The following is a 25,043-nucleotide window of genomic DNA, read 5'->3' on the forward strand; positions in this document are numbered from 1 at the left end:
ATTGTTTCTTGAATATTGTCAGGCTTGGGGCCATGACTGCCTCGCTGGGGAGCCTGTTCCAGTGTTCCACCACCCTCTGCATGAATAACCTTTTCCTAATATCCAGCCTAAACCTCCCTTGGCACATCTTCCTGCCATTCCCTCGGGTTCTGTTGTTGGTCACCAGAGAGAAGAGATCAGTGCCTGCCGCTCCTCCTCTGCTTGTGAGGAAGCTGTAGCCATGCTGAGGTCTCACCTTAGTCTCCTTCTCTCCAGGCTGAGCAAACCCAGTGACTTTAGTTGCTCTTCATATGGCTCCAAACCCTTCACCAGCTTGTAGCTCTCCTCTGGACACTTTCTAGTAGCCTCCCTCACCCAGGTGGCAATGCTGTGCTTGGTGCATCCCAGGACATGGTTTGCCGTTTTGGCTGCCAGGGCACTCTGTTGGCTCATGTTCAACTTGCCATTGACCAGAACCTCCAGATACATCTATGTTGAGCTGCTTTCCAGCATCTCATTCCCCAGTCTGTATGTACAGCCAGGGTTGCCATGTCCCAGGTGCAAAATCCAGTACTTGCCCTTGTTAAACTTCATGTGGTTGGTGATTGTCCAGTTCTCAAATTTGTCCAGACCCCTCTGCAGGGCCTCTCTGCCCTTGAGAGTATCAACAGCTCCCCCCAATTTTGTGTCATAGGTGAACTGACTTAGCATTTCCTCAAGTCCTGAGTCTAAGTCATTTATGAAGACATTGAAAAGTGGTTGCCCTAAGATGAATCCCTGTGGAACCTCGCTAGTGACTGGTCACCAGACTGAAATAACCCCACTCACTAGAACCCTTTGAGCCTGACCCATCAGCCAATTGTGTGTTTATCCAGCTATATGCTGGACATCTTGTCCAGGAGGATGCTGTGAAAGACAGTATCAAAGGCTTTACTGAAATCCCAAAAGATCATATTGACAGGCTTCCCTTGGTCAACTAAGTGGGTAACCTTGTCGTAGAAAGAAGTTAAATTTGTTAAGCAGGACTTTCCCCTCATGAACCTGTGCTGGTTGGGACCAAGGACTGTGTTATCATTCCGATGTTTCTCAATAAGTCCCAGAACAATCTTCTCCAATCTTCTCCTTTGTCAGTCATTTAAACTGCTAAGGTTTTGTTATTTGTTTTTTGTTTTAGGTGAAAAATCAGGTGAAGTCAATTTAGATATGCCCAAAATCTATGAGCCAATTCACTCCTTTCAACAGCTACGGAATCGTTTAAATATGTTTTTGCAAAGGTACAATGAGAACGTCCGTGGTACTGGAATGGACATGGTTTTCTTTGAGGATGCTATGATTCATTTAGTCAAGGTATATTCTTACTGGATTGCCTATTGTTGTTGTTTTTCACTTGCCCGCAGCACCTATAAATGGAGGTACGCATGAATCAAAATAAATTACTTCTAAAGCTGAAGCAGGTAATTTATTGCTAGCAAGTATTTTGTCTATCACTCTGTGACTAGGTATTAAAACTCTGCGTTTCTGAAAATTCACCATATGAAACTATTCTTTTGTATCTGTATTTTATGTCTGGTGGGATCATGGTCTTAACTACCCTGTTTCCTTGAAAATAAGGCAAGACCCAAAAATAAGCCCTAGCATGATTTTTCAGGATTTTTGAGGATTCTAGAAATATAAGCCCTGCTCCAAAAATAAGCCCTGGTTACAGTTCACAAAAAAGGTCAATTTAAATAGCGTCCAGGCAGCTACGCATGTAAAGAAGTAAGCATCAGTTGGAGCAAAAATTGTATAAGACCCTGTCTTATTTTTGGGGAAACAAGGTATTCTAACTCTATCTCAGCCTTTCTTCTTGTTTATTCTTCTGAGAGCCCTGCTTTTGTGGGCATGAGTAAAATTAAATTCAGGTTAGGACATCATTGCTTGCTTATGAAGGAGTAGGCACAGCAGCGAAGGAATAAACACAGTACAAATTTCCTTTGTAGATACACAGCATGCTCATGTCTTTTAAAATTAATTTGAATATGGATTGGAGCTTACCATTATTTTTAGCACAGCACATTTTGATATAATTGTCCACTCAGAATAGGCTTTATACAAAGATGAAGCATTTAAAAAACAGACACTCCCCCACAAACAAAAAAAAACTACCACAATGAACCCAAAACAAAACTACCCACTAAACCCTCAATTGTTTCTCAGTTGCACATGGAGATTATCTGTATTTCTTCTCATAAATTATTAAGAACTGCATATCGGATTGTACTGTTCTAACAAATAATATAATAAATACAGAAACAATAGAAATTTAATAATAATTTAAAAAAACATTGCATCCACAGTTTTCAAAATTTTGGGGTGGTTTCTTGTCATTTCACAAAATTAGTCCCTTACTTTTAAGGCCTTATCTGCAAAATAGATAATGTTCTGCTATGGATTTCTTTAGGACAATTGTTATAATCACACAAGATTCTGGTTTATTTCTAGTAAAAAAAATCTATATAAATTCAGGATCAAGCCTGTTTTTTTTTTTTTCTTTCTCTCCCTCCTCTCCACTGAAGAGCCACCTCTCATCAGGGATCATTTCTTTGGATAGCTAGATGATAAATACCTGAAACCTTACCTTAACTTTCACTTGGATAAAATGTATAGTGCTTCTCTGATCCCATATTCTTGAAAGCAGCATTTACAGCTGTGCATATCTGAGCTTTATGTATTAGTTGAACTTGAGACAGATTCTAAGAGAAAGCTAGGTAAGCACAGTTAAGGTAATGCCTAATCTGAGCTGATATAGTATGACTTCAATGAGTTAAAGCTGAGGAATGTATTTAAACAGATAACAAAGCTTCCAATTCACAGCCTCTGTGCCTCTGCCTGGAAAAAATCTAGTTGCCATAAGTGATTGGTAATATTCCAAGGGTGGTGTGCAAATCTATTTTTCTTTCTCTGGCTAAATACTAAGTATGATTAGAGCAAACTTTCATACTTTATCTTTGCTTCTGAAACTTTAACCTATGAAAAACAGAAAGTACATTGCATGCAATACATAAAAATGCATTGGCTTAAAACTGCAGGAAATTGACACGACTATTTTTAATAACTTTAAAAAAAAGTATGTTAGAGGAAAGGCAAGTAAATAGGTATTGTATGCTGCTTATTGGCATGATGGAATTCTAGGAGCATCAGCAGGATGTTCAAGATAATAAAGAGAAAAGGAGCCAATACTCTGGGTCACTGCTTGTGCAGAGGAGACCAGCTGCTTATTATTACCTTGCCTTTGAGAGGCAAGTGGCTCCATGCTGTTCTGGAAATTAAGGTAGGCTCTTCTGTGTGCCAAGAGTATCTGTCCACGTGCAACTGATGGGGTACGGAACAAGTTTCTCTCCTGTGCTTAAAGGCATGTTTTCTCAGCATCAGCTAGCACCTTCTGCCTGTTTCTAGATTTCTTGGCATTGTTATTTTGGCTGTGGATGATGAGACAGGTGCTGCATGCAGTTCACAGTGCTGAAAATTTTTTTTGCTCTGAACTGCAAAAGGTCTATTTACATTGCACTGTCCTGAATTGAAGGTAAATGTGGAGTAGTAGGTAACTACTGGCTTTTGCTTTAAAAAATAAATAATTAAATGAGCAAGAAAGGGAAATCTGCCTGGGAGGTCTTTCACTGGGACCAAATATTCATACTTATACTGTGCATTTTTATAAGAAAGTAAACAAGAAGCTTAAGAAGTTTGATTATAAAGCCGGTATTATTACTTGCTGCACAGAATACTGGAGACTGTTTGTCCTGAATTTAACACACTTTGGACAACTTGTCTTTCTGGTCACAATTAAGGGGCCTGGAGAGATGACTTTTACTGAAGTTGTCCAGAGAGTATGATGTTGGGGAAATTATTATTTCCTTCCCAATTTTATTAATCTGCCATGCTGTGATAGTACTTTGCTAACAAATCACAGCTGAGATCCACTTGTGCTTTGTCAAAGTGTGAGTTGCATTTCTACTGATAATTAAAAGTTTACAGCGATGGAATCAAGTGGTTACTATAATATTGGAAAGTTTACAGAAAATATTGCAAAGTGCAAATGTCTACAGAAGATGTTAATAGTAATATAGAATCCTTTAATTAAACCTTAAAATTCTTGTTTGTTCTGCATTTGTAATATAACTTTTTTACTACAGTAACGTGGGATTTTTGGGTGTATAACTCTTACACATTGTAGCAATAAATTACTCTGATCTTATACAGATTTCTCGGGTGATTCGGACTCCTCGTGGAAATGCTCTTTTAGTTGGAGTTGGTGGCTCAGGAAAGCAGAGCTTGACAAGGCTGGCATCTTTCATAGCTGGCTATGATACGTTCCAGATAATGTTAACAAGGTGAGCATTAATTAAAATTTAAGTAAATAAGTGCTTTTTGTTTGGACTCTTCCTATTAATAAAACAGGCTTCCAGTCTCTGCAGTGGGAAAAAGAATAAGCTTAACATAGGCTGAGCACTGTTGCATACACTGGAAAGACATGAAAATCCTTTGAGACTTAGTAAATGTGCTTGATTTTCTACAATAAGCCAGAGCTTTTTCCATATTGGTAGTAGTAAACTCTTTTTTGTGTTTCACAGAATGAGAAGGAATATTGGCAATGTCAAGTTATCTTTACTCTGTCTTCACATAGTATATCAAGTTGTACTGAATGTATTGGTAGGTAGTAACTATCCATAATGCCTTTAGGAGTTTATCTTGTAGTATTTGAAATAATGCCTGTGTGAGGAGGTAGAATCATCATCCAGGCCCATTAGTTTCGTAGGCCTTATGTATATCAGTATTTTGACAGACTTTTCCAAGCATATCTTGCCTTATTTCATATTCTTCAACCTAATGTGGTTTCTTTTGGAATAACTCACAGAAGATACAAAAAATAAATTATGAATCCTTCTCTAAGTATTTTGTTGTGAGTGCCTCCCAAAACATCTGCAGGAGAAATTGTGATCAGGAAATATTTTTAGCACATAAATAAGATGTCATTGAAGCTAAATAATTTTAATTCTTTTGCAGCTGTGTTGGCTGCAGAAGAAATTGTAGACTCACATGTGGGAATACCTCTTGGTGAGGATCTCATCAGAGGATCTATCTGAAATAGGAATGACTTCAGTAGAGATTGCAGTACAGTTGACAAAACAAGCAGTAACAAATTGCTGGATATCATTAATGAAGAATTATGAAACTGATAGAGGGCGAAATATTGAATTAGGAAAATAGTGTGCAGCTTCCCACTTGAAGTTTCTCTGACACCTGAGGACCATAAGAAAACCTATATAAAGCCCATGATAAAAAAAAAAAAAAAGTCCAGAAAACATCCTGGGAACCCTTACACTTGCGTTATACCTGAAGGCTTGTAAACTTTGTGTGTGCACCAGATGAATTAAAGAAACTATCATGAAGAATGTACTGAGTAAGGATTTGAATAAACATGATTTTAGGAAAAACGCATCAAAGATTCTGATAAAACATAACCCTGCCTTACAAACCCCTTGGAGTCCTGCAAGTTCATCAGCAAGCAAGTGTAGAAGTGTGATCTGCTTGATGTTCTTGCATCCAGCACATGACAAAATCCTGTGAGACAACACCTCTCTGTCTTTTCACATTTTCTAGCAAAAGATAAATAAATAGCATAAGACTTCAGTTTTTTTATTTTTTTTTTTTAATTGATATGGGAAGTGAAAAGAGAGCAGTGAAAAGAACAGATTAGGTGTTCAATGTCAGACTTTGAAATGAACTTTGTTTTTCCTCCTAAACTAGAAGAAAATTCTTGGACCTTGGTACTGTTTTGCCTTGAATACGAAGAGATTGTTTTTTAAAGTTACCTGTGTTTATTTTTTTTTTTTTTTAATTAACTTGTAGCCCTTTTAAAATTGAATGAATATTAGTTCAACTGTCTTTTTTTTTGTAGATCGTACAACAACTTGAACTTGATGGAAGATCTGAAATCCTTGTACAGAACAGCAGGACTGCAAGGCATAGGCATCTGTTTTCTTTTTACAGACAATGAGATCAAAGATGAGTCTTTCTTGGAGTACCTGAACAACGTTTTATCATCAGGAGAGGTAAGATTCCTTCTCATTATATTTTTTCTTCCTTTTAAGTTTTATAATTCTGAAATAAAATAACCAATTTATTTGAATATTTTTTTGTGTGTCAATGGACACACTTTCACAAACTAAAACTCCAGTGTTTTTTATCATTACAGTATGAAATGGAAACAGTCCATTATACTGCTTAGAGTTATTGTAAAATTAAGAATGAGCATCATCATTCAATACAGAGAAATTATCTAAGTCATAGCCTTTTAAATGTGTTGACAATCTGTCAGGGGCATGAGGAATAGACTGAGACTTGGGGAGCATAACTGAAGTTTAACAAAACTGTCTGTTAAATTAAATATTAGTGTAGAATTAGTTTTTGTATGGTAAATTTATGTCCAGAATGGACGGGATGGCTTTTACTGGTTTTTTTGAAAAGGTATCTCTCTCTCTCTTTCTCAATCTATTTATTATTTTGAGGTGTGTTTCAGAGTAATTTCTACTAGTTATTAGAATATTAAGAGAAGAAAATAAAGCTATTATACATAGATTATTTTTTTTTTTTTTTAAATAGGAGAATGGGTTTTACTTTTACAGCATGTTAGATTTCAGTGTGTTTAATGGAAGCAATTTAGTAAAAGTTCTAGTTTAACTATGTGGAGTAGGTCTTAATAACTTCAGTGTCTGAAATGTATGTCTCTTCCTGCAATGCTGTGCATTAAATGAACCTTGTGCTACATACTCTATTTTTTATCATCTCTTAAATTGTGAAAAAATCTTCCTTTTTCTCCAAGGTGTCAAACTTATTTACACGTGATGAAATAGACGAGATCATTAGTGACCTCATACCTACTTTCAAAAAAGAACATCCACGTAAATCTCCAACCAGTGAGGTTCTATATGACTATTTCATGACCAGAGTCCGTCAGAACCTTCATGTGGTTCTTTGCTTTTCACCAGTAGGTGAAAAATTCCGAAATAGGGCCCTGAAGTTCCCTGCTCTCATTTCTGGGTGCACTATAGATTGGTTCAGCCGATGGCCTAAGGATGCTCTAGTGGCAGGTAGGTGTGGGTTTTTTCTTTGCAGATATTTAATTATCTGATTGGTGGTAATGAAGTTGTTTTAACTGCTTTGAATTTTGCCAGCACACTGGCAAAAAAGAACTTACTAGGTTCTAAAATTTGATATAGATGTTTTTTTCTTTAAAGCTTACTGTATTAAACTGTTGTTTTTGAAAGAGGAAAGGCTTTGAACACTGTTTGAAGAAAAATTCCCATTGAAGATGGCTTAGAGATGTTAGTAAAGACAGCAAAATACTACTAAAGAAAGAGACTATTAGTGACTGTGCTTGTGATCAGGCATACAGAGAAAGGCTGTGACTACCCAGTTCCTTGTAGCTAGCAGTTAGGTTTAGAGAGAAAAAGCAGTTGCACACTTTGGAGGTGAAAGAATACCAGATCCTTGGCTATACTTTTTTTATTGAGAAGCATGGAATAACGTTAAGAATCTGATGGTGAAGAGTAAAGAAGGCTGGGTTTTCAGAAGCTGTGTGAAAGCCAGACAGAAGACATGCTGATGTGTTCAATATTGCCTTGTTAATAAGCTAGGAGTTTTTCCTGAATATTTGTTTACTTTTATGTTTTTCTTTCTTTCCCAAGTATCTGAACATTTCCTGTCCTCATTTGATATGGACTGCACTGCTGATACAAAGAGGGAAATTGTGCAGTGTATGGGCTTGTTCCAGGATGGAGTGGCAGAGAAGTGTTCTGATTACTTTCAAAGATACAGGCGTTCTACACATGTGACTCCCAAATCCTACCTGTCCTTTATTCAGGGATATAAAATCACATACAAAGAAAAACATGCTGAAGTGCAGATGTTAGCAAACAGGTAAAATGCTTCGTTTACTACTGTCTTTCTGTAGTTTTCTTTCCCAGGTTCTTTCCCATGTTCTGATTCGCTTCACTTCAATGCATCGCTTGTCTCTTTGCACAGTAAAATTTTATTTTATTTTATTTTATTTTATTTTATTTTATTTTATTTTATTTTATTTTATTTTATTTTATTTTATTTTATTATTTTATTTTATTTTAAATTTCTTAAAACTCTGTGAAGGTGTAACATGATCAAATATTAAAGTTGTTCTTGGCATATAAGTTAAAGACTATGTATTTTTGGAGGGGGAGAAATGGTAGGTATGTAGGAAAAAACAAGGTGGTGGGGAAAAAGGTGAGTATAAATGATTCCCATGTATATTTAAGGAGTAAAGGAAAACAATTACATGTAACCTCATAATATATTCACAATAGCATTTAATTTACCAGAGACCAATTTTTGTTTTCTTGCTAAACAGTTGTATCCTTCTGATACGAATATGTAGAAACACCCTTGGCATTTTTGATGTTGTGATCATAGAGCCTAATATCAGCTGCTGAGCTTTTTACTCCTAGATTATTAAAAAGGTCTTGTTATGTTCATACTCCTTTTCAGATACTTTATTAACATAATGAAGTCTATTTGAAAATTTGTCTTCATGTCAGAAATACTCAAAAAGAATGTAAAATTAGCATTTAGTGCAGTAATTGGTATCACTCTTAAGAAAAACTGTCTTCTTGATTTTAAAAGATTGTCACAAAGATCTGGAAGCCTTTAAGAAAGACCCAAACTAGTTTATTTCACTTTGAAATATTCTTTGGCTTCAAAGCCAAACTGAGTTAGAAATCTGTAGTTATGTTATAGGTAAAGTCTTGTAAAACAGAAAGGTCTGATCATGGTTTTTACCTTCTGAAATGTACCAGATTACTTAATGCATGTTTGTTTCACTTAACCTGAGTGGCTTTGGCAGGTATTATTCTTTATCTGTTCTTCTGTATTTGTTTAACTGTCCAAGTACTGCTTAGCTTTTGCAATAGCAGCCTCTGGAGAGGCAGCTTAAACTTTTTTGGAAAGTGCCAAGTGAGGACTTACTTTTTAATAGACAGAAAGTACTGCTAAAGGGGCATTTTAATACTGAATGCGAAAAGTAGCATCTCAGTGCTATATTTCTGTTACTCTCTTTTGGTTGGCCTTGATTTCAATATTTTGATTTTTTAGCCTGTTCATTATACTTTTCAAACAAGAAATAGTGATTTGAAGTATTTCTTAGGATTTTAGTGATCAGAAAATGCTTTCTGCTGTATAGAGGTAAGTTGTTTGATTATCAGATTGGAGCTCAACCGGGACAGTGACAGATATGGAGCCAACATAAAGGATTTTTATGCAATTGTAAAGGCATAGCGTTTGATTTAAAAGTGAGTAAAATTTCAGCCTCTTCATGTAATTCTTTATTGTTGGCTTTCTTGATTCCGAAGACATCAGACACATATGTGAAAGTTCCTGTACATGTTTTATTTTTGGTGTAAAACATCTTTTGCTAATGTTCATTCTGATAGATGTGATTCCTTCTATTGATGGAATAATTTCAAAAGTGGAGTGTAAATTACACAGGGAATTACATGCTTTTTATTTTGTTTGTTAACTCCAGAGTGAATACTGGACTGGAAAAATTGAAAGAAGCCTCTGAGTCAGTGGCAGCTCTAAGCAGAGAGCTGGAAGTGAAAGAAAAGGAACTTCAAATTGCCAATGAAAAAGCTGACATGGTATTTATAGCCTTCAAAGTGTATTGCTGCTTGATTTTTTTTCTCTTTTTATTTTTCTATTTTGAAAATATTAATAAACTAAAAGAACATTAAGACCTGGGAAAAAAGGGATTTTGGAAAGTTATAACAGTGATGAAAGTACTCTTGTTTGAATTTTCTGGTTCTGGAATTTAATAGATAGAATTTTACAACAAAAATTAATACATTCTGCCAACTTGGTGTTTTCTTTAACATTTGGCATGTGTTTTTTTTTTCACATTCTAGGTATTGAAAGAAGTTACTGTAAAAGCACAGGCTGCTGAGAAGGTGAAAGGTGACGTTCAAAAAGTGAAAGATAAAGCTCAAGCTATTGTAGACAGTATCTCAATTGACAAAGCCATTGCTGAAGAGAAGTTGGAAGCTGCTAAGCCTGCTTTGGAAGAGGCAGAAGCAGCCTTACAGGTTGGTACTTGGAACACATACCACATTATTTTGCTGCTGAGAAGATGGACTTTGAAAACAAATATAAGATTGTGGGTGCATCACATAACTCATCAGTTGACAGAAAATGTGTTAAAAAAAGTACACATGTTTTGAGGCTTTTTAGGCTCAGTTTTGTTTTTCTTTTTCCACAGAATAACAGAATCACAGAATGTTAGGGATTGGAAGGGATCTCGAAAGATCATCTAGTCCAATCCCCCTGCCGGAGCAGGAACACCTAGATGAGGTTACACAGGAAGGCGTCCAGGGGGGTGTTGAATGTCTCCAGGGAAGGAAACTCCACAACCTCCCTGGGCAGCCTGTTCCAGTGTTCTGTTACCTTCACTCTGAAGAAGTTTCTTCTCACATTTAAGTGGAACCTCTTGTGTTAGAGTTTGAACCCATTACCCCTTGTGCTACCACTGGTTGTCACTGAGAAGAGCCTGGCTCCATCCTCGTGATACTCACCCTTTATATATTTGTAAACATGAATGAGGTCACCCCTCAGTCTCCTCCTCTCCAAGCTAAAGAGACCCAGCTCCCTCAGCCTTTCCTCATAAGGGAGATGTTTCACTCCCTTAATCATCTTTGTTTCCTTGTGCTGGACTCTCTCCAGCAGTTCCCTGTCCTTCTTGAACTAAGGGGCCCAGAACTGGACACAATATTCCAGGTGTGGTCTCACCAGGGCAGAGTAGAGGGGAAGGAGAACCTCTTTTGACCTACTAACCACCCCCCTTCTAATACACCCCAGGATGCCATTGGCCTTGGCCACAAGGGCACAGTGCTGGCTCATGGTCATCCTACTGTCCACCAGGACCCTCAGGTCCCTTTCCCTTAGCTGCTCTCTAACAGGTCATTCCTCAATTTATACTGGAACCTGGAGTTGTTCCTACCCAGATGCAAGACTCTACATTTTCCCTTTGTTATATTTCATTACATTTTTCCCTGCCCAACTCTCCAGCCTGTCCAGGTCTCACTGGATGGCAGCACAACCTTCTGGCATATCAGCCAGTCCTCCCAGTTTTGTATCATAGGAGAGTTGTATCAGGCTGGAGAGCTGGGTGGGGAAAAATTTAATGAAATATAACAAGTGCAAGTGTAGAGGAGTCTTGCATCTGGGCAGGAACAATTCCAGGTTCCAGTATAAGTTGGAGAACGACCTGTTAGAGAATAGTGTAGGGGAAAGGGACCTGGGGGCCCTGGTGGACAGTAGGATGACCATGAGCCAGCACTGTGCCCTTGTGGCCAAGAAGGCCAATGGCATCCTAGGGTGTATTAGAAGGGGTGTGGTTAGTAGGTCAAGAGAGGTTCTCCTCCCCCTCTACTCTGTCCTGGTGAGACCGCATCTGGAATATTGTGTCCAGTTCTGGGCCCCTCAGTTCAAGAAGGACAGGGAACTGCTGGAGAGAGTCCAGCACAGGGCAACAAAGGGAGTGGAGCATCTCCCTTATGAGGAAAGGCTGAGGGAGCTGGGTCTCTTTAGCTTGGAGAAGAGGTCACTGAGGGGTGACCTCATTCATGTTTATAAAGATATAAAGGGTGAGTGTCACGAGGATGGAGCCAGGCTCTTCTTGGTGACAACCAATGATAAGACAAGGGGCAGTGGATACAAACTGGAACACAAGAGGTTCCACTTAAATGTGAGAAGAAACTTCTTCAGAGTGAGGGTAACAGACACTGGAACAGGCTGCCCAGGGAGCTTGTGGAGTCTCCTTCTCTGGAGACATTCAAAACCCACCTGGATGCCTTCCTGTGTAACCTCATCTAGGTGTTCCTGCTCTGGCAGGGGGATTAGACTAGATGATCTTTCGAGATCCCTTCCAATCCCTAACATTCTGTGATTCTGTGATACTCTATTAGATATGCACCTTAGGCTTACTTGACGTTACGAGCCTAGGTTTTCATACATTATTATAATTTATTTGTCTTTCTCACAGACCTGCTTCTACAACAGGATCATTCCCAGTAAGATGAATCAGAAGGTGCAAATTCATATGTCTATCAGGCCTTATCACTGGTTTCCTTAATTCACCTTCATTTGCCAAATATCAACATACTGTATCTTCCTTTCTAGACTCAGTTTCTGGTCAATACATTTTCATTTTTTAAAAATAGGCAAAATTTCAAGACATTTCTGTTTTGCTCTTTGTTTTGTCAAAAATGTGCATGGTAGTTTCAAGCTTTTTGGTGCTGCTGTGGAGGTGGCTGAGCTGAGGTTTCCTAGTAGTTGCTAGGAGGTAATATTGAAAACCTGGTTGGAGGGTCATTCTAGCGTCATGCTTCTTAGAGGTAAAATTATTTTCAGTCAAAAATAATATGATTTAAAAAAAAAAAATCTCCCATGGATTTATACTATTGGTGAGCTAGTACTCTATGTCTTATAATAAATAAACAGTAACTGCTTTATCCTTTGTTTTGAATTCATAGACAATAAAACCTGCAGATATTGCCACTGTCCGCACACTGGGTCGACCTCCTCACCTCATTATGCGTATCATGGACTGTGTGTTGCTGCTCTTCCAGCGAAAAGTGAACAATGTGAAAATTGATCAGGAAAAATGCTGTACCATTCCATCCTGGCAGGAATCCTTGAAACTGATGACAGCAGGGAACTTCTTACAGAACCTACAGGTGCTTTTGCAACCTTCTTTTAAATAGTTTTTTAGTTTAAGAAAATAGGGAACAGTTCTGTCTCTGGTGTTCATAAGAGAACAAATGCACAAGGGATATCAGGCACGTAATAGATATAAGAATGTCATAATGGAATAAATTTAAATCCTTCTGGTAAAGTCAGGTCATAAATCAATTATAGTTTCTCCTGTGTAAGGCAATGAAATTACTTTCCGTGACAAATGATTCAAAGCTTTAAGCATTTGTTTTGAGTAGCCATTACTTATCTGTTTCATTAAAGCTGATGGAAAACATCTTTTTTCTGGTACCTAACTTTTCACTAATTGTCAGCATTGCAACTTGTGCAGTGGCTTGCAAAAGAATAGTTGATTATTAGGATGTACAAAATCAGATTTTATTTTTTTTTTAAATTTGGGATTTTCATCTCCATAGCATGTGTCTAGGGAACTGGGAAGAGTAACTCATGAATAAATCCCTGTCCATAATTTAAATTAATAATATTATGATTAATCTACCCAGAATGAACTGTACCTTGTCTTGCCCCACTGGATGTTATTATCTCTGATTTGTGCATTTCAAGGAGTTTACTTCATCTGTCTCTGGTCCAGCGGGAAAGCACAGATGGCAGGCTTGACCAACTTTGTATAATTGGTAATGCTATGGATGCCATTTATGCAGTATTCACATTGCATCTATTTGTAAGGATTTTTAATTTACTGAAGGGCTTCAACATTTCATTGCCTGTGCATAAATAAACCTATTTGTGCTTCAGGGAACAGTTATTTTTCAAGTCCATCAGTGATGGACTTTTGTTATACTTTGTAAATAAATCTTTAAAGAACACCAAACTTACCTAGAATATTTAACCATCAAAACAGATTTGAGGGAGAAAACTGAGAGCTTTTGGGAATGAGAAATAGAAGAGTTGTTATTTGTAGAAGAGAGAGAGTCAGAATAAATTCTTAAAATTGAAACACTTTCCACTAATCATATCAGGTAATTTAAGAAGATAGCTAGCTTGCCCTTCAAAATTACTGTCTTGTAGAATGCATGTTTATGAACCAGAGCTAAGCTTTTCCTTTTCTTTTTGAAGCTTGTTAAATTAATGAACAGTGACTTAAAAGTTACTGTTAACCATGTTAAAAAAAAAAAAAGGAATTTCATGCAGGGTATCAGTGATATTTTGTATCAACAGCTGTGTGTAATGGTAATGAATAGTCTAAGATAGCAAAGACTATGAATGAAGGCAAACTTTGTCCATTTTGTAAGAGTATAGAGCAGAGTGGAATGACTTTGGCAAGCTCTCAAAGATGCATGAGACAGAGAACTTCATATCAGCTGTTTGTAAGTAACGTTGTGATCTTGGTAGTGTTCTGTGCATGCTGAAATATGTATATATATGTATATATAGTCTACATATATCGCATAGATCATGTATATTGCATTTGTTCTCAGCAATTTCCAAAAGACACAATTAATGAAGAAGTGGTAGAACTTTTGAGTCCTTATTTTGAAATGGTGGACTACAACATTGAGACAGCTAAGAGAGTATGCGGGAATGTTGCTGGCCTTTGCTCATGGACCAAAGCGATGGCTGTATTTTATTCCATCAACAAAGAAGTATTACCTTTAAAGGTAAGTGTTAATCAGTGGGAAGCACATGAATGTCCCTTGCTCCTTTTCCTTCCCACCTGTGTGCACTTGAGGTTGACATCTGCTGGAAAAAGTCAGCTGCCTTATACCAATTGGTTCATGCCTCTGTAGGAATTTATTATCTTTAAAACAGTAGCTCTACAGCTAAATGTATTTCAAATGTACTACCACTTGTAAGTTGTCAAAATTATGAAAGAGATTGTGCAGTTTTATGCCTCTGGGCCCCTTTTGAATGGTGTTGAAGCAGGCATCATCTAGTTTAATTCACTATTGGAATTGCTTTACTTTAATTAAGAATTAAGTAGGAAAAAACTCGAGATCTGGTTCTTTTAATGTTCCTGATGTCAGTTCATAAGACTGTACAGAGCCTCTGTTCGTCAGTGTTATTTAGAGAAAAACAGGCTTAAAAGTTGTTAAAAGGTAAGAGTGGAAGTCAGGAAGAACATGGTCAAGCATGATTTTAACACAGAATATCTTGTATTTATAATAGGAATGACTGAGAGGGAAGCAAGATTTGTAGTCAGAGGTTACATCTTTCATTAGACAAAGCAAATTGTTTGGAGAAATCCGATAGTCTTCTAGTGGCACTAGTCTTTTCTACAGGCCAGATCAAACTGACTTTTTTGTCAGATGGAGAATGGCTGGTATTCCTAGAAGTTTTTCTAATTGACTGCTTAACTGCAGCTGCAATAAAAAGTTTGTTGTAAAATTCAAACAAAAGTTGTTAACGAATGATGAAATCTACCGAGCAGTTTGATTTTGAAATGTAGTACAGTAAAACTCTTCAAACTACATTATAGCAAATGCTTTGAGAAGTTGAATGTACAAATACACTTTTATATTTGTATGCTTCATAGGCTAATTTAGCAATCCAGGAGAATCGCCTAACTACTGCTATGCTGGATCTACAGAAAGCTCAAGAAGAACTGGCTGCCAAGCAAGAAGAATTAGATATTGTGCAGGCAGAGTATGAAAAAGCGATGAGAGAAAAACAGGTGAACTGCTCTTTACAGGAAAGAAGTTACCATCCTTACGTTAAAACAATTTAATACCTTCTCACAGTTTCACGATTATTCATTGGAAAGGATGTTGATGGACAGAGGATAAGAGATATTATTTGGATATGCCCTCTTTGGATCCCGCCTCTCTCCTTTGCCACTGATCTTCTCTCACTACCCATGCTCCTACCTCTGCAAAACCAATTCTATTTGGATTATTTGTTTAGGACCTACTATTGTAACTTCAAATGTCAGTAAAGTATGTTATCTGTGTATAATCTATTTGAAGTTCTGCTCAGAATTCCCCAGAGTTAATATGTATGAGGCATTTTGTATATCATTTAACAGGTGTATCAACATGAAAGGTAAGAACAGAAATATTTAGAAGTTGAATCACGTGACAGCTGTTGATAGTTTGTCCTGATATATTTTTTCCATCTCACTTTCCATTCTTCTCTGCGTGATTATATAAGCATTTGAGAATTTATTTTTAGGATGTTATTTAATTAGTCATTTAATTAGATGTAGACACTTTTTTGGCCTATCAGCTACATGACTGTTAACCATATTGCTTTCTGTATGGTTTTCTCTAGACATTACTTGAAGATGCTGAGCGTTGCCGTCATAAAATGCAAACTGCCTCAAGTCTTATAAGTGGTTTAGCAGGTGAAAAAGAGAGGTGGACAGAGCAGAGTAAAGAATTTGCCATGCAAACCAAGAGGCTAGTAGGTAAGTTTTTGTCCACATCTTTGAACCTGGAAGTTAGTCACTTGATTCGTAATGGGTAGTGAAACTGAAAACATTTGAAATTTCAAACTTGTCCCTCGTAACTTAGCTTTCCTGTTGCTAAAATGAGGGCACTTGTTATTAATTCTCTTTCTAAAACACTGCTAGGGTAAAAATGCAATATGAGACTAAAGGTCATATTTAAAAAAAAAATTCAGTAACTGTAGATGCTGTGCATGGATTTTTACTTGATATGTATAACATGCGATGCGTACTGATGTTTTAACTTGAGTGCTGTTTGCAGGTAGCAGTCCAAAGAGAGTGATATATTAGCAAGTGCCAATAAAATGTCTGTAACTGAGAATACATATGGATGAAAGGAAGACTGATACTCAGACACTGATATTTATACGTATAAATCAATATTTCTAAATAGAGTTACTAATGTTCATTAAATTTCTGTTTCTTAGAAGCTCATTTTTATTTCATAAATATACATTTGGAAACTAAAATACTTTGTAATAAAGAATTTATTTATTAGTTAGATCAAGTAAATAAAATTTATCTTGTCCTTTACTGTGGTCTGAAGTTTCTTCTCCAACTTCTGCCTTGAAATGCTGTAAAAAGCACATATTATTGTATCTTAGTTGCTGGTGTAATATATGGTATAATATGTGTATGTGTATTATTAACGTACTAAAAATACAGAATACCTTCCTTGGATACTCATGTTTTTTTTTTTAATAGATAACTTGAAAAAGTCTAAAAAATATTGGTACTTAGTATAGAAATACAGTACCTTTTTCAATTTGAATCCTGCATTCTTACTTCAGAGGTACAAAAAACCACAACTGTGGTGTCGTGAAACTTAGGGGGGCAATTTTGAAGTTGATCAAAAGACTGAAACTTGTCACACTTAATACCTCAATAATGTCTGTTACACTTTTTTATTAGTAATACTAATAGTAATAAAAATAATAATAAATAATTTGTTCTTAATTAGTAATGCTAAATAAAGGCTATTTTCTAAAAAAAAAAAAAAAAAAAGAGAAAGAAAAAAATTAAGCCTGATTTTATGATTGTGCAAGGAAATTATAAAATTGGAAGTTTATTAGTAACTTCATTCTGCCATGTCCTGCATGTGCAGCATCTAGTGTTTGGAATAGTGTTATGTGTGTTTGTTGGGTTGACCTTGGCTGGCTGCCAGATGCCCATCTCTTCCTTCATTTGTATTGTAAAGATAAAGATGGCATCTACTGAAATGTAGCATTGTCTTGCCATATGGTGAGCCTTGGGTTAAAGGCTGTTTTGTCTTCTTCATGGGTCGAAGTGTTTTCTTCAGTTACCAGCCAAATCATATAATAACTAGACAAGGAAGCAGCTCATTCATGAACAGAATTAACAAACCTGTAATGTGTTTTTTTTTCTTTTTCTCTTGAAGGTGATGTACTCTTGGCTACAGCTTTTCTGTCCTATTCTGGTCCTTTTAACCAAGAGTTTCGCAGTCTGCTGTTAAATGACTGGAGAAAGGAAATGAAAAGCCGGAAAATCCCCTTTGGTAACGACTTGAATCTCATAGAAATGTTGACTGATGCTCCAACTATCAGTGAATGGAACCTGCAAGGATTACCAAATGATGACTTATCCATACAGAATGGAATAATTGTCACTAAAGCATCTCGTTATCCTTTATTAATAGATCCACAAGCACAGGGTAAAATTTGGATTAAAAATAAGGAAGGCAGAAATGAACTTCAGGTAATAGGAATGCTGATGCTTTCATAATCTCTAGAAACTCTTAGCTCACCAAATATTACAATTCAGTGATTCAAACAATGCTTAGAGAATGCCTTTTACATACAATGCTTGGTCTGGATATAAAGAACATCTCGTATTTTGGTTGATTTGAGATATCTGGCTAGATATGAAAATGTACGCTTGAAGCTTATTAGTACCACTGGCTTGATTTGTTTAATGAATTTATTTTAATGAAACGTAAAATGTTGGAAAATAGGTTGCGTGGATAATATCTGATAACAGCTGAAGCATGTTCGCAGAGTACTATAAGCATTAGAAAAAAACTCAAACCAACAAATAAGTGATTAGTGTAGGTTCATATATATGTTCAAAAATGAAGATGCACAGCATGATATTAATATTTTTGTCATATTTTAATGAGAAATTATTGATAATTTATGATGTCTTAGCATGGATGTCAGGTGCTAAATATTCTGCAGAGAAGACAGTATTGCAACAACATACAGTCTGAGGCAAGATACACTAATTCAGTGCAAACAGAGGAAAATATGAGAAAGTCCTTGCTTGCTATGGCTATGATCACACCAATAAATGGGTTTTTAAAAAGATATCCCTGAAAAAGATAAAGAGGAGTTTGAAGTATGATAATAGAGTGGCACTGAGAGTATTACTAGGAAACTACTTTCATTCATGTTGATTCTTATCACAGTGCAATCATTTAATGATTGCCTAGCTAGTTATTTTAAAAAATTATTATTAGACTTTAACTATGGAGTTATAAACAAACTAAGCTGAGTGTTCTTTGCGTACATGTTGAAAATTAATCACAATTGTACTGAGGACTACTTTTTAAAGCAAAGACTATTAAATGGTTTGTTCAATATAACCCCCTAATTTTCAAAGGCAAAAAAAAAAAAAGGAGCCCTAATGTTCAAATTGGTCTTGTTGCAGTTTGACTTGGGGATGTTATCCAAGATAAAGTTGAGGTGATAGAAGTTTCCTGTGGATTTCTGGTCTAGTTGTGCTCATGGAATATCAAAACTTTGGATGCTCAGTGTTGCTTTGCTTCTACTTTTTTAGTTGTAAAACAGAATTTTGCATTCAATGAGATCTGAGAATACAGTACACTGATGCTACCTGTTCTTGTGGTCACAATCTTTGCCTTAATCCCAGCCTAACTATAGGATCATTGTTTTTGTCAGTAATTTAAACAAAGTGCTTAGCAACTGGGCATAATATATGCATCTGTGATTTTATTTTTAGATCACTTCTTTGAATCACAAGTATTTTAGAAATCACTTAGAAGACAGCCTTTCTTTGGGAAGACCTCTTTTGATAGAAGATGTTGGAGAAGAACTTGACCCAGCACTTGATAATGTTTTGGAAAGAAACTTAATTAAAACAGGTTCAGCCAATAAGGTAAAAAACCACCAACCAACCAACCAAACAAAAAAAAAACCCCTATAACCCAATACAAACCAACCAAACAAAAACCAAGAAGTGGAAATAACACCCTAACTCCACCCTCAACAAAGTAACTCCTAATTAGTATATGAACATAGAAGATTAAACTCACAATTAAATTAGAATAATGCTAATACAAAAAAAGCAGAGCGTAAGTTCAACATCACAAATAGTTAATATATTTAACCCATGCAGTTCCTTATCCCATTTCTTAGCACGATTTTTAAAAATGGAAATAATCTGTGAACGAGTCATTTAAAGTGTTCCATAGATATTCTCAACAAATTCTTTGCATCAGAATTTAAAGCTGAACTTTATGGCTTTGAAAAGAAAAATATAACCTTTGTTTCTACATGCAATATCTGAAAGAGTTTGTACTGGTTCTTGATGTCTCAAGACTTTTTAATACCTTTTCTTAAGGTGAAGGTTGGTGATAAGGAAGTAGATGTTATGAGTGGCTTCAGACTTTACATTACCACAAAACTGCCAAATCCATGTTACTCTCCTGAAATTAGTGCTCGAACCTCCATCATTGACTTTACTGTGACCATGAAAGGTCTTGAAAATCAACTTTTAGGCAGAGTCATTCTCACAGAGAAACAGGTAAAATAATTAATTGTATCTTTTTCATGGCTATATGTCTTGAATCTGCTTGTACAAGGTTTTAGTTTCATTTTAGTTTATTACTTTCTATTCCCATATTGCAGGGTAACTTTATGGCTCTCTGTATTGTGATTATTCTTAATATAACCTATTTATGATGGTTTAAAAGCTGGCACAGAAGAAATGGAATCATTCAAGTGGAAGTTTCTGTTTGTCTTTATGGTTGCAACTGTACCAAACCCACCTTATTTTTCCTGCCTCAGTGATTTATAACCTCATGAGAATGGCCTGTGTAAAAGAAAAGTGTGTGGAATAAAACCTGGTGTTCTGTGTACACACTGTGGAACTTATGGCAACACTACCCAGCGCAAAGGATTAAGAAGTAGTTCCTTGCTCCAAGGGGAAACAGGCTAACTACCTATTTTGACATTGCAGATGTATTAGTTGAGGAAAGTTGAGGAAGTCCAAGTTCAGGATGACAATCCCAATAAACATGCCACCAGCAGTTCTGGAAGGAGGCTGGCTGGCATATTTTGAACTATTGGACACTTAATCCCTGTAACTATAGGGTCAGGCAATGTCAAAGTCAAATGAGACACTGGGCATCTATGACTATGTATTTACCAAGATTTTAGCAATAGTTCCAGTTTACCTTCACTAGAGAGGAATGTGTTTGTTTTCTTACTGTAGCATCTGTTGTGGTCCTTCCGTCCTACTCCCTCATCTCCCTCCCATGTAAGACATTTGTCTTTAATGGACTCAGCCATCTTGTTAATGTCAAGTAGTTGCTTTTCATTCCTGATCAGTCCATGGATCTTATGAGAGAAATCATATTAATTCTATAAAGTCTTGTATTTTGTCAGACAGCTTCATTGCACCATCAGCTTCACTTCAACCAGTGACATCTTGTCAACTCACTATGTAATGGAATTATCACTGTCTGTCTGAAGCACACTGTGATGTTTATATTTACAAAGCCTTATGCCTAGCTACACTTCCAGGCCCTGCAACAGAGTACATTTTCTCAGGATGACAGTAATTTTATCAGCACATTCCTCTGATCATTGCAGTGGTTGTATACCTGACTGTAGGACACAGAAAAGACAGGAACTTAATTTTTCTCAGAGGTGCAAAGCAATAGACTGAGAAGTAGTGTATTCAAGTTGTAACATGGGAAATTCTGATAAGTTATTAGGAAAAAAAATATTTATGTTGAGAGTAGTCAAAAACAGGAACAGGTTACCCAGAGATGTAGAATCTCATTCTTGGAGGGGCTCAAGACTTAACTGGACATGGCTTTGAGTAACTGACCAATTTAGATCTGGTTTGAGCAGGAGGTGGTACCAGTTCATTTCTGGACATCCCTTCCAAACTAAAATTATTCTACTATTCTGTCATATCTTTGCCACTTACTGGGAACGTCTAATGGGTGGACATACTGTGCTCTCTAGACCAGCTTCTCAGAGTAGTATACTACTTGCTTTGTTAGTGACCATCAGGGGATAGTTCTGCCAGATAAATGACCAGTGGACCACTTGACAGGAAGGGGAACTCTTGCAGAATATACTTACTGCTTTTCAGTTTGCTTGGCCTCTGTTTTTGTACCCTGTGGTCAAGGTTTTCTGAAGAGTCAATTTGGACATATCCCATCATCACAAACCCTTTTTTTCTTATGGTATCTAATTATGCACCTTTGAGAATTTGAAGTGTCTGGATTTTTGCTACCTTCCTGTAGCCATTGGTAGGGAGGTGTTGGAATTATTTAACTGTGAGACAGTTTGCCAATTGATTTGAACAGTATGACTGCTTGGTGATATCCAGAGTTAGAATGTGTGTGTGGAACTTCTGTTCCCAAAAGATAAGAGATTATTTATCTGAAGTTAGTGTTTTTCAAGATTTGCTTGAAATAATTTTTGAAACAATTTTGAAATAATTTTTGCCATTCCACTGTCTCTAATATGGTTCTACCCTTAGAATGAATGAGATTTGGACAAACAGCGAGGAAAAGGAGGGTTTACAGCACATCGTTTAAAGATTTTGCGAAGTCTGACTTTCTGTTTCTATGTTGTCTGGTATGCCCATTGGTAGAATCTGTGTGGCATACATCTCAAATAACTGATGGATTAATGGTAAGAATACTGGTACTGGATGTTAAACCAATTTGCAGGATGTGAGCTAAGCATAAGAAGATCAAAGGGTAGCTGGTCTATCTGTGTAAATTTAATTCTGCTCTGTATCTTGGAATAATTGGATTTGGGAGGCTGGATATATGTATGAATGTAGTATAACTGATACTGTTTTAATTAAATGATTGTTTTGATACATTGGCTGTTATGTAATTTGACAAAAATTTGCATATTTAGCGTTGTAGAATTAGATTTATAATATGCAAGAACTTTTTATAGATTTTTGAATTTCTCATTCATATTTCAAAATTTGTGGTGAAAAAAGACTCAAGTTTTGTAAGAAACAGTTGGTGCAAATTCTTGCACTTGTTAATCATTTTGTGACAGAATGATATAAGCTACATAGCAGCTTTTATATTTTATGAGTATTAACAAGGTCTAGCATTTTCTGGTACAGCCTGTAAAATGATGTCAGCTTGTGAAAGCGATTCCTTAAAGCTGTATTTGATATAGCCTTTTGGTGCAAGTTCCTTGAATTTATGTATATGGAAACTTGGCTTAGTTTTTTTCATCTTTGAAGTTATGACTGGAAATTTTTGAATACATGCATAAAACTTTCAACTGTGTAATCTTCCAGATGTGCAAAATGTATTTAAAAAGCTTAATAGATTATTTTTTTCACTAAGGTTTTTATGTAAGATTAATTCAACTTTAGTTTAGTCATTTTGTTTCCAGTGTGTTTCTCAGTCTCTTCTTAAAAAAAAACAAAACCACTTCCCGTTTTTTAATGCATTGCACTCTCAAATATATTTAACCTTTTAAATTGAACTCAGCAAAACATGAAATTTAATTTGACTCAGAATGATTTCTCAGCATGATAATTATTATATTTAATTGGATGCTAACATGCTTATAATGTTATACTTTAAAAAATTGTTTCTGCTTCGTCAAACTTGTATAATGCTTGTCTTGCTTCATAATTGCTACCTGCTTTTCTTCAATTCTGTTAAGCATAAGATGATTAAAACGGAGTTAACTGTAGTTTTCTTGTCTTTTTTTCACCAGTTTTTGTCAGAATCTTTTGAATCTGTGTGCACATCTTCTAAGTTATGTGACATTTACATTATTTTACGACAATGGTCCAAATAAATCTTCTCTACCTGATGATGATGATGTTTCAATATACCTTTTGTACAGTGACAAGAACCTAATTCTGATAAAGGGATAAAGATTTTTTTTTTTTTTTTTAAATTTTCCTTTTTAAGATAAGAGGACTTTGTTTACAACAACTAAATACTTGAAATACTTAGGAATGTTAGCAGAATGTAGGACTGAGAAGATCACAAGTTTAGAATGTGGGAAAACAAAAAAACAATTTCAAAAGTTGTAACAATTTGTAGAAAACAACCAAAAAAAAAGGCAGCTACTCAAATAGGGTAGTAAAACCTTTCCTTAAGCCTTACTAAGGTCTCAGGTTCATAATGCCTCTAGTGCTATGTGAGAGATCATGTGTTTCTCACTGTCGTCCCTGTTCCTTTGGAGCAGACCACCCTTTCTACAGTGCTGCAGTGGACGTGACAAAAGCGGAGTGAACACACAGCTTCCAACTTTGGAGAGACACTGTTAAAAGTAATCCAGCAGACCTTTGTAAACAGTGGAGGAGAGCAGTGCTTCTGTAGGCATAACTAATATTTCTGCTAATGGGCTCATTCATTGTTGATCCATAAGATTTGTATTATCCTTATCTTATGAAAGACTCTTAACCCATCCTATCCCTTTTTATTTCTTTTTACTTCATTGTATTGAGACATTTTGTATTGTTTCAATTGAATATTTTTATCTCTGAGGGATTAAACTGTAATAGTTTTTTAAGTTTAATTTTAAGAGTAGTATAAGAATGAACTGAAAGACCATTTATGTCTGAAGAATGTATTTTTCTTTTTAATTTTTTTTTTTTCTTTTTTTTTGAGTGTGTGTGCATTTTCTGTGTGTGTGTGTAAATGTAAAACCGTTAGACAACGTGTCCATCTTTTATATATGACCACGGGAAAACAAAGTAGGTACATAAAACATCCAGCTTGTAATACAAAAAGTAATCAAATAACTACTTCTAGTGGAGCAACTCAGTTTGAGTTCTACATGCTTTCTTTTCCTAATCAATTAAACATTTTAGTGAGGGGCTGAAGTTATCCCTGTTTGATGGCTGAATATTTTTAGATGCACTTCTTGAAATACTTGTTGCTTGATTTGTTGACTAAGGATGTTCATTATTACAGAGACTATATTTTCAATATGGTGATTGGAGAAAAAGGCATAAACAAGAATGGCATTAGATAGAGTGAAATGAAATCCTCTGTGTGGAAAGGTGTTTGCACTTGTCTTTGCCTGCAAAATAAAGAAAAACAATCACTATTCTGAACTCCTAATTCTATTAGGGCATGACATGAGCATGCTCCACAGTATTTGTTGAAACGATTCATCAGTGAATACTTACATAGCAGGTTGAGAAAACTGGCAATACACCTGCTGTCAGAAATACCACTGGAATTCTTTCCCCAAATTAATGCAGTTACTCTTGATCTACACTGTTTTAGTAGGATCAGTACTTTTAAAACTGAATATCTTGTTTTATTTTGTTTACATTTTTGATTAATCTTCTGTTTTCCAAATTTTACCTTGTATTCCAACAGGAACTAGAGAAAGAAAGAACAGATCTTATTGAAGATGTGACTATGAACAAAAGGAGGATTAAAGACCTAGAAGATAACCTCTTGTTCCGACTTACAAGCACTAAGAGTTCTCTGGCAGATGATGAAAGTCTAGTAATTGTATTGAGTAACACTAAGAAGACTGCAGAGGAGGTAACACAGAAACTGCAAACTTCTGCTGAAACTGAAGTACAGATCAACTCAGCCCGTGAAGAGTACAGACCTGGTAAG

General features: G+C 36.0%; 1 protein-coding gene across 6 annotated transcripts in view; it reads left to right on the forward strand.

Moving 5' to 3' along the window:
* DNAH5 (dynein axonemal heavy chain 5) overlaps positions 1-25,043 on the forward strand; it is a 151,561-nt gene that overhangs the window by 106,317 nt on the left and 20,201 nt on the right. For all 6 annotated transcript variants that reach the window (XR_010470345.1, XM_065052638.1, XM_065052641.1 and 3 more), the window contains 15 exons: positions 1,154-1,326; positions 4,219-4,349; positions 5,918-6,071; positions 6,842-7,109; positions 7,707-7,938; positions 9,572-9,686; positions 9,951-10,127; positions 12,573-12,776; positions 14,232-14,411; positions 15,287-15,424; positions 16,021-16,156; positions 17,595-17,911; positions 19,175-19,330; positions 19,796-19,978; positions 24,795-25,038. Coding sequence is in view for 5 of the 6 variants with exons in the window: in XM_065052638.1 (XP_064908710.1) it covers positions 1,154-1,326; positions 4,219-4,349; positions 5,918-6,071; positions 6,842-7,109; positions 7,707-7,938; positions 9,572-9,686; positions 9,951-10,127; positions 12,573-12,776; positions 14,232-14,411; positions 15,287-15,424; positions 16,021-16,156; positions 17,595-17,911; positions 19,175-19,330; positions 19,796-19,978; positions 24,795-25,038 (2,808 nt within the window). In the remaining variant the exon portion in view is untranslated. The remainder of the gene's footprint in view (positions 1-1,153; positions 1,327-4,218; positions 4,350-5,917; positions 6,072-6,841; positions 7,110-7,706; positions 7,939-9,571; positions 9,687-9,950; positions 10,128-12,572; positions 12,777-14,231; positions 14,412-15,286; positions 15,425-16,020; positions 16,157-17,594; positions 17,912-19,174; positions 19,331-19,795; positions 19,979-24,794; positions 25,039-25,043) is intronic.

The sequence above is a fragment of the Columba livia genome, chromosome 2 (genome assembly GCF_036013475.1).
Source record: "Columba livia isolate bColLiv1 breed racing homer chromosome 2, bColLiv1.pat.W.v2, whole genome shotgun sequence".
NCBI lineage: Eukaryota > Metazoa > Chordata > Aves > Columbiformes > Columbidae > Columba > Columba livia.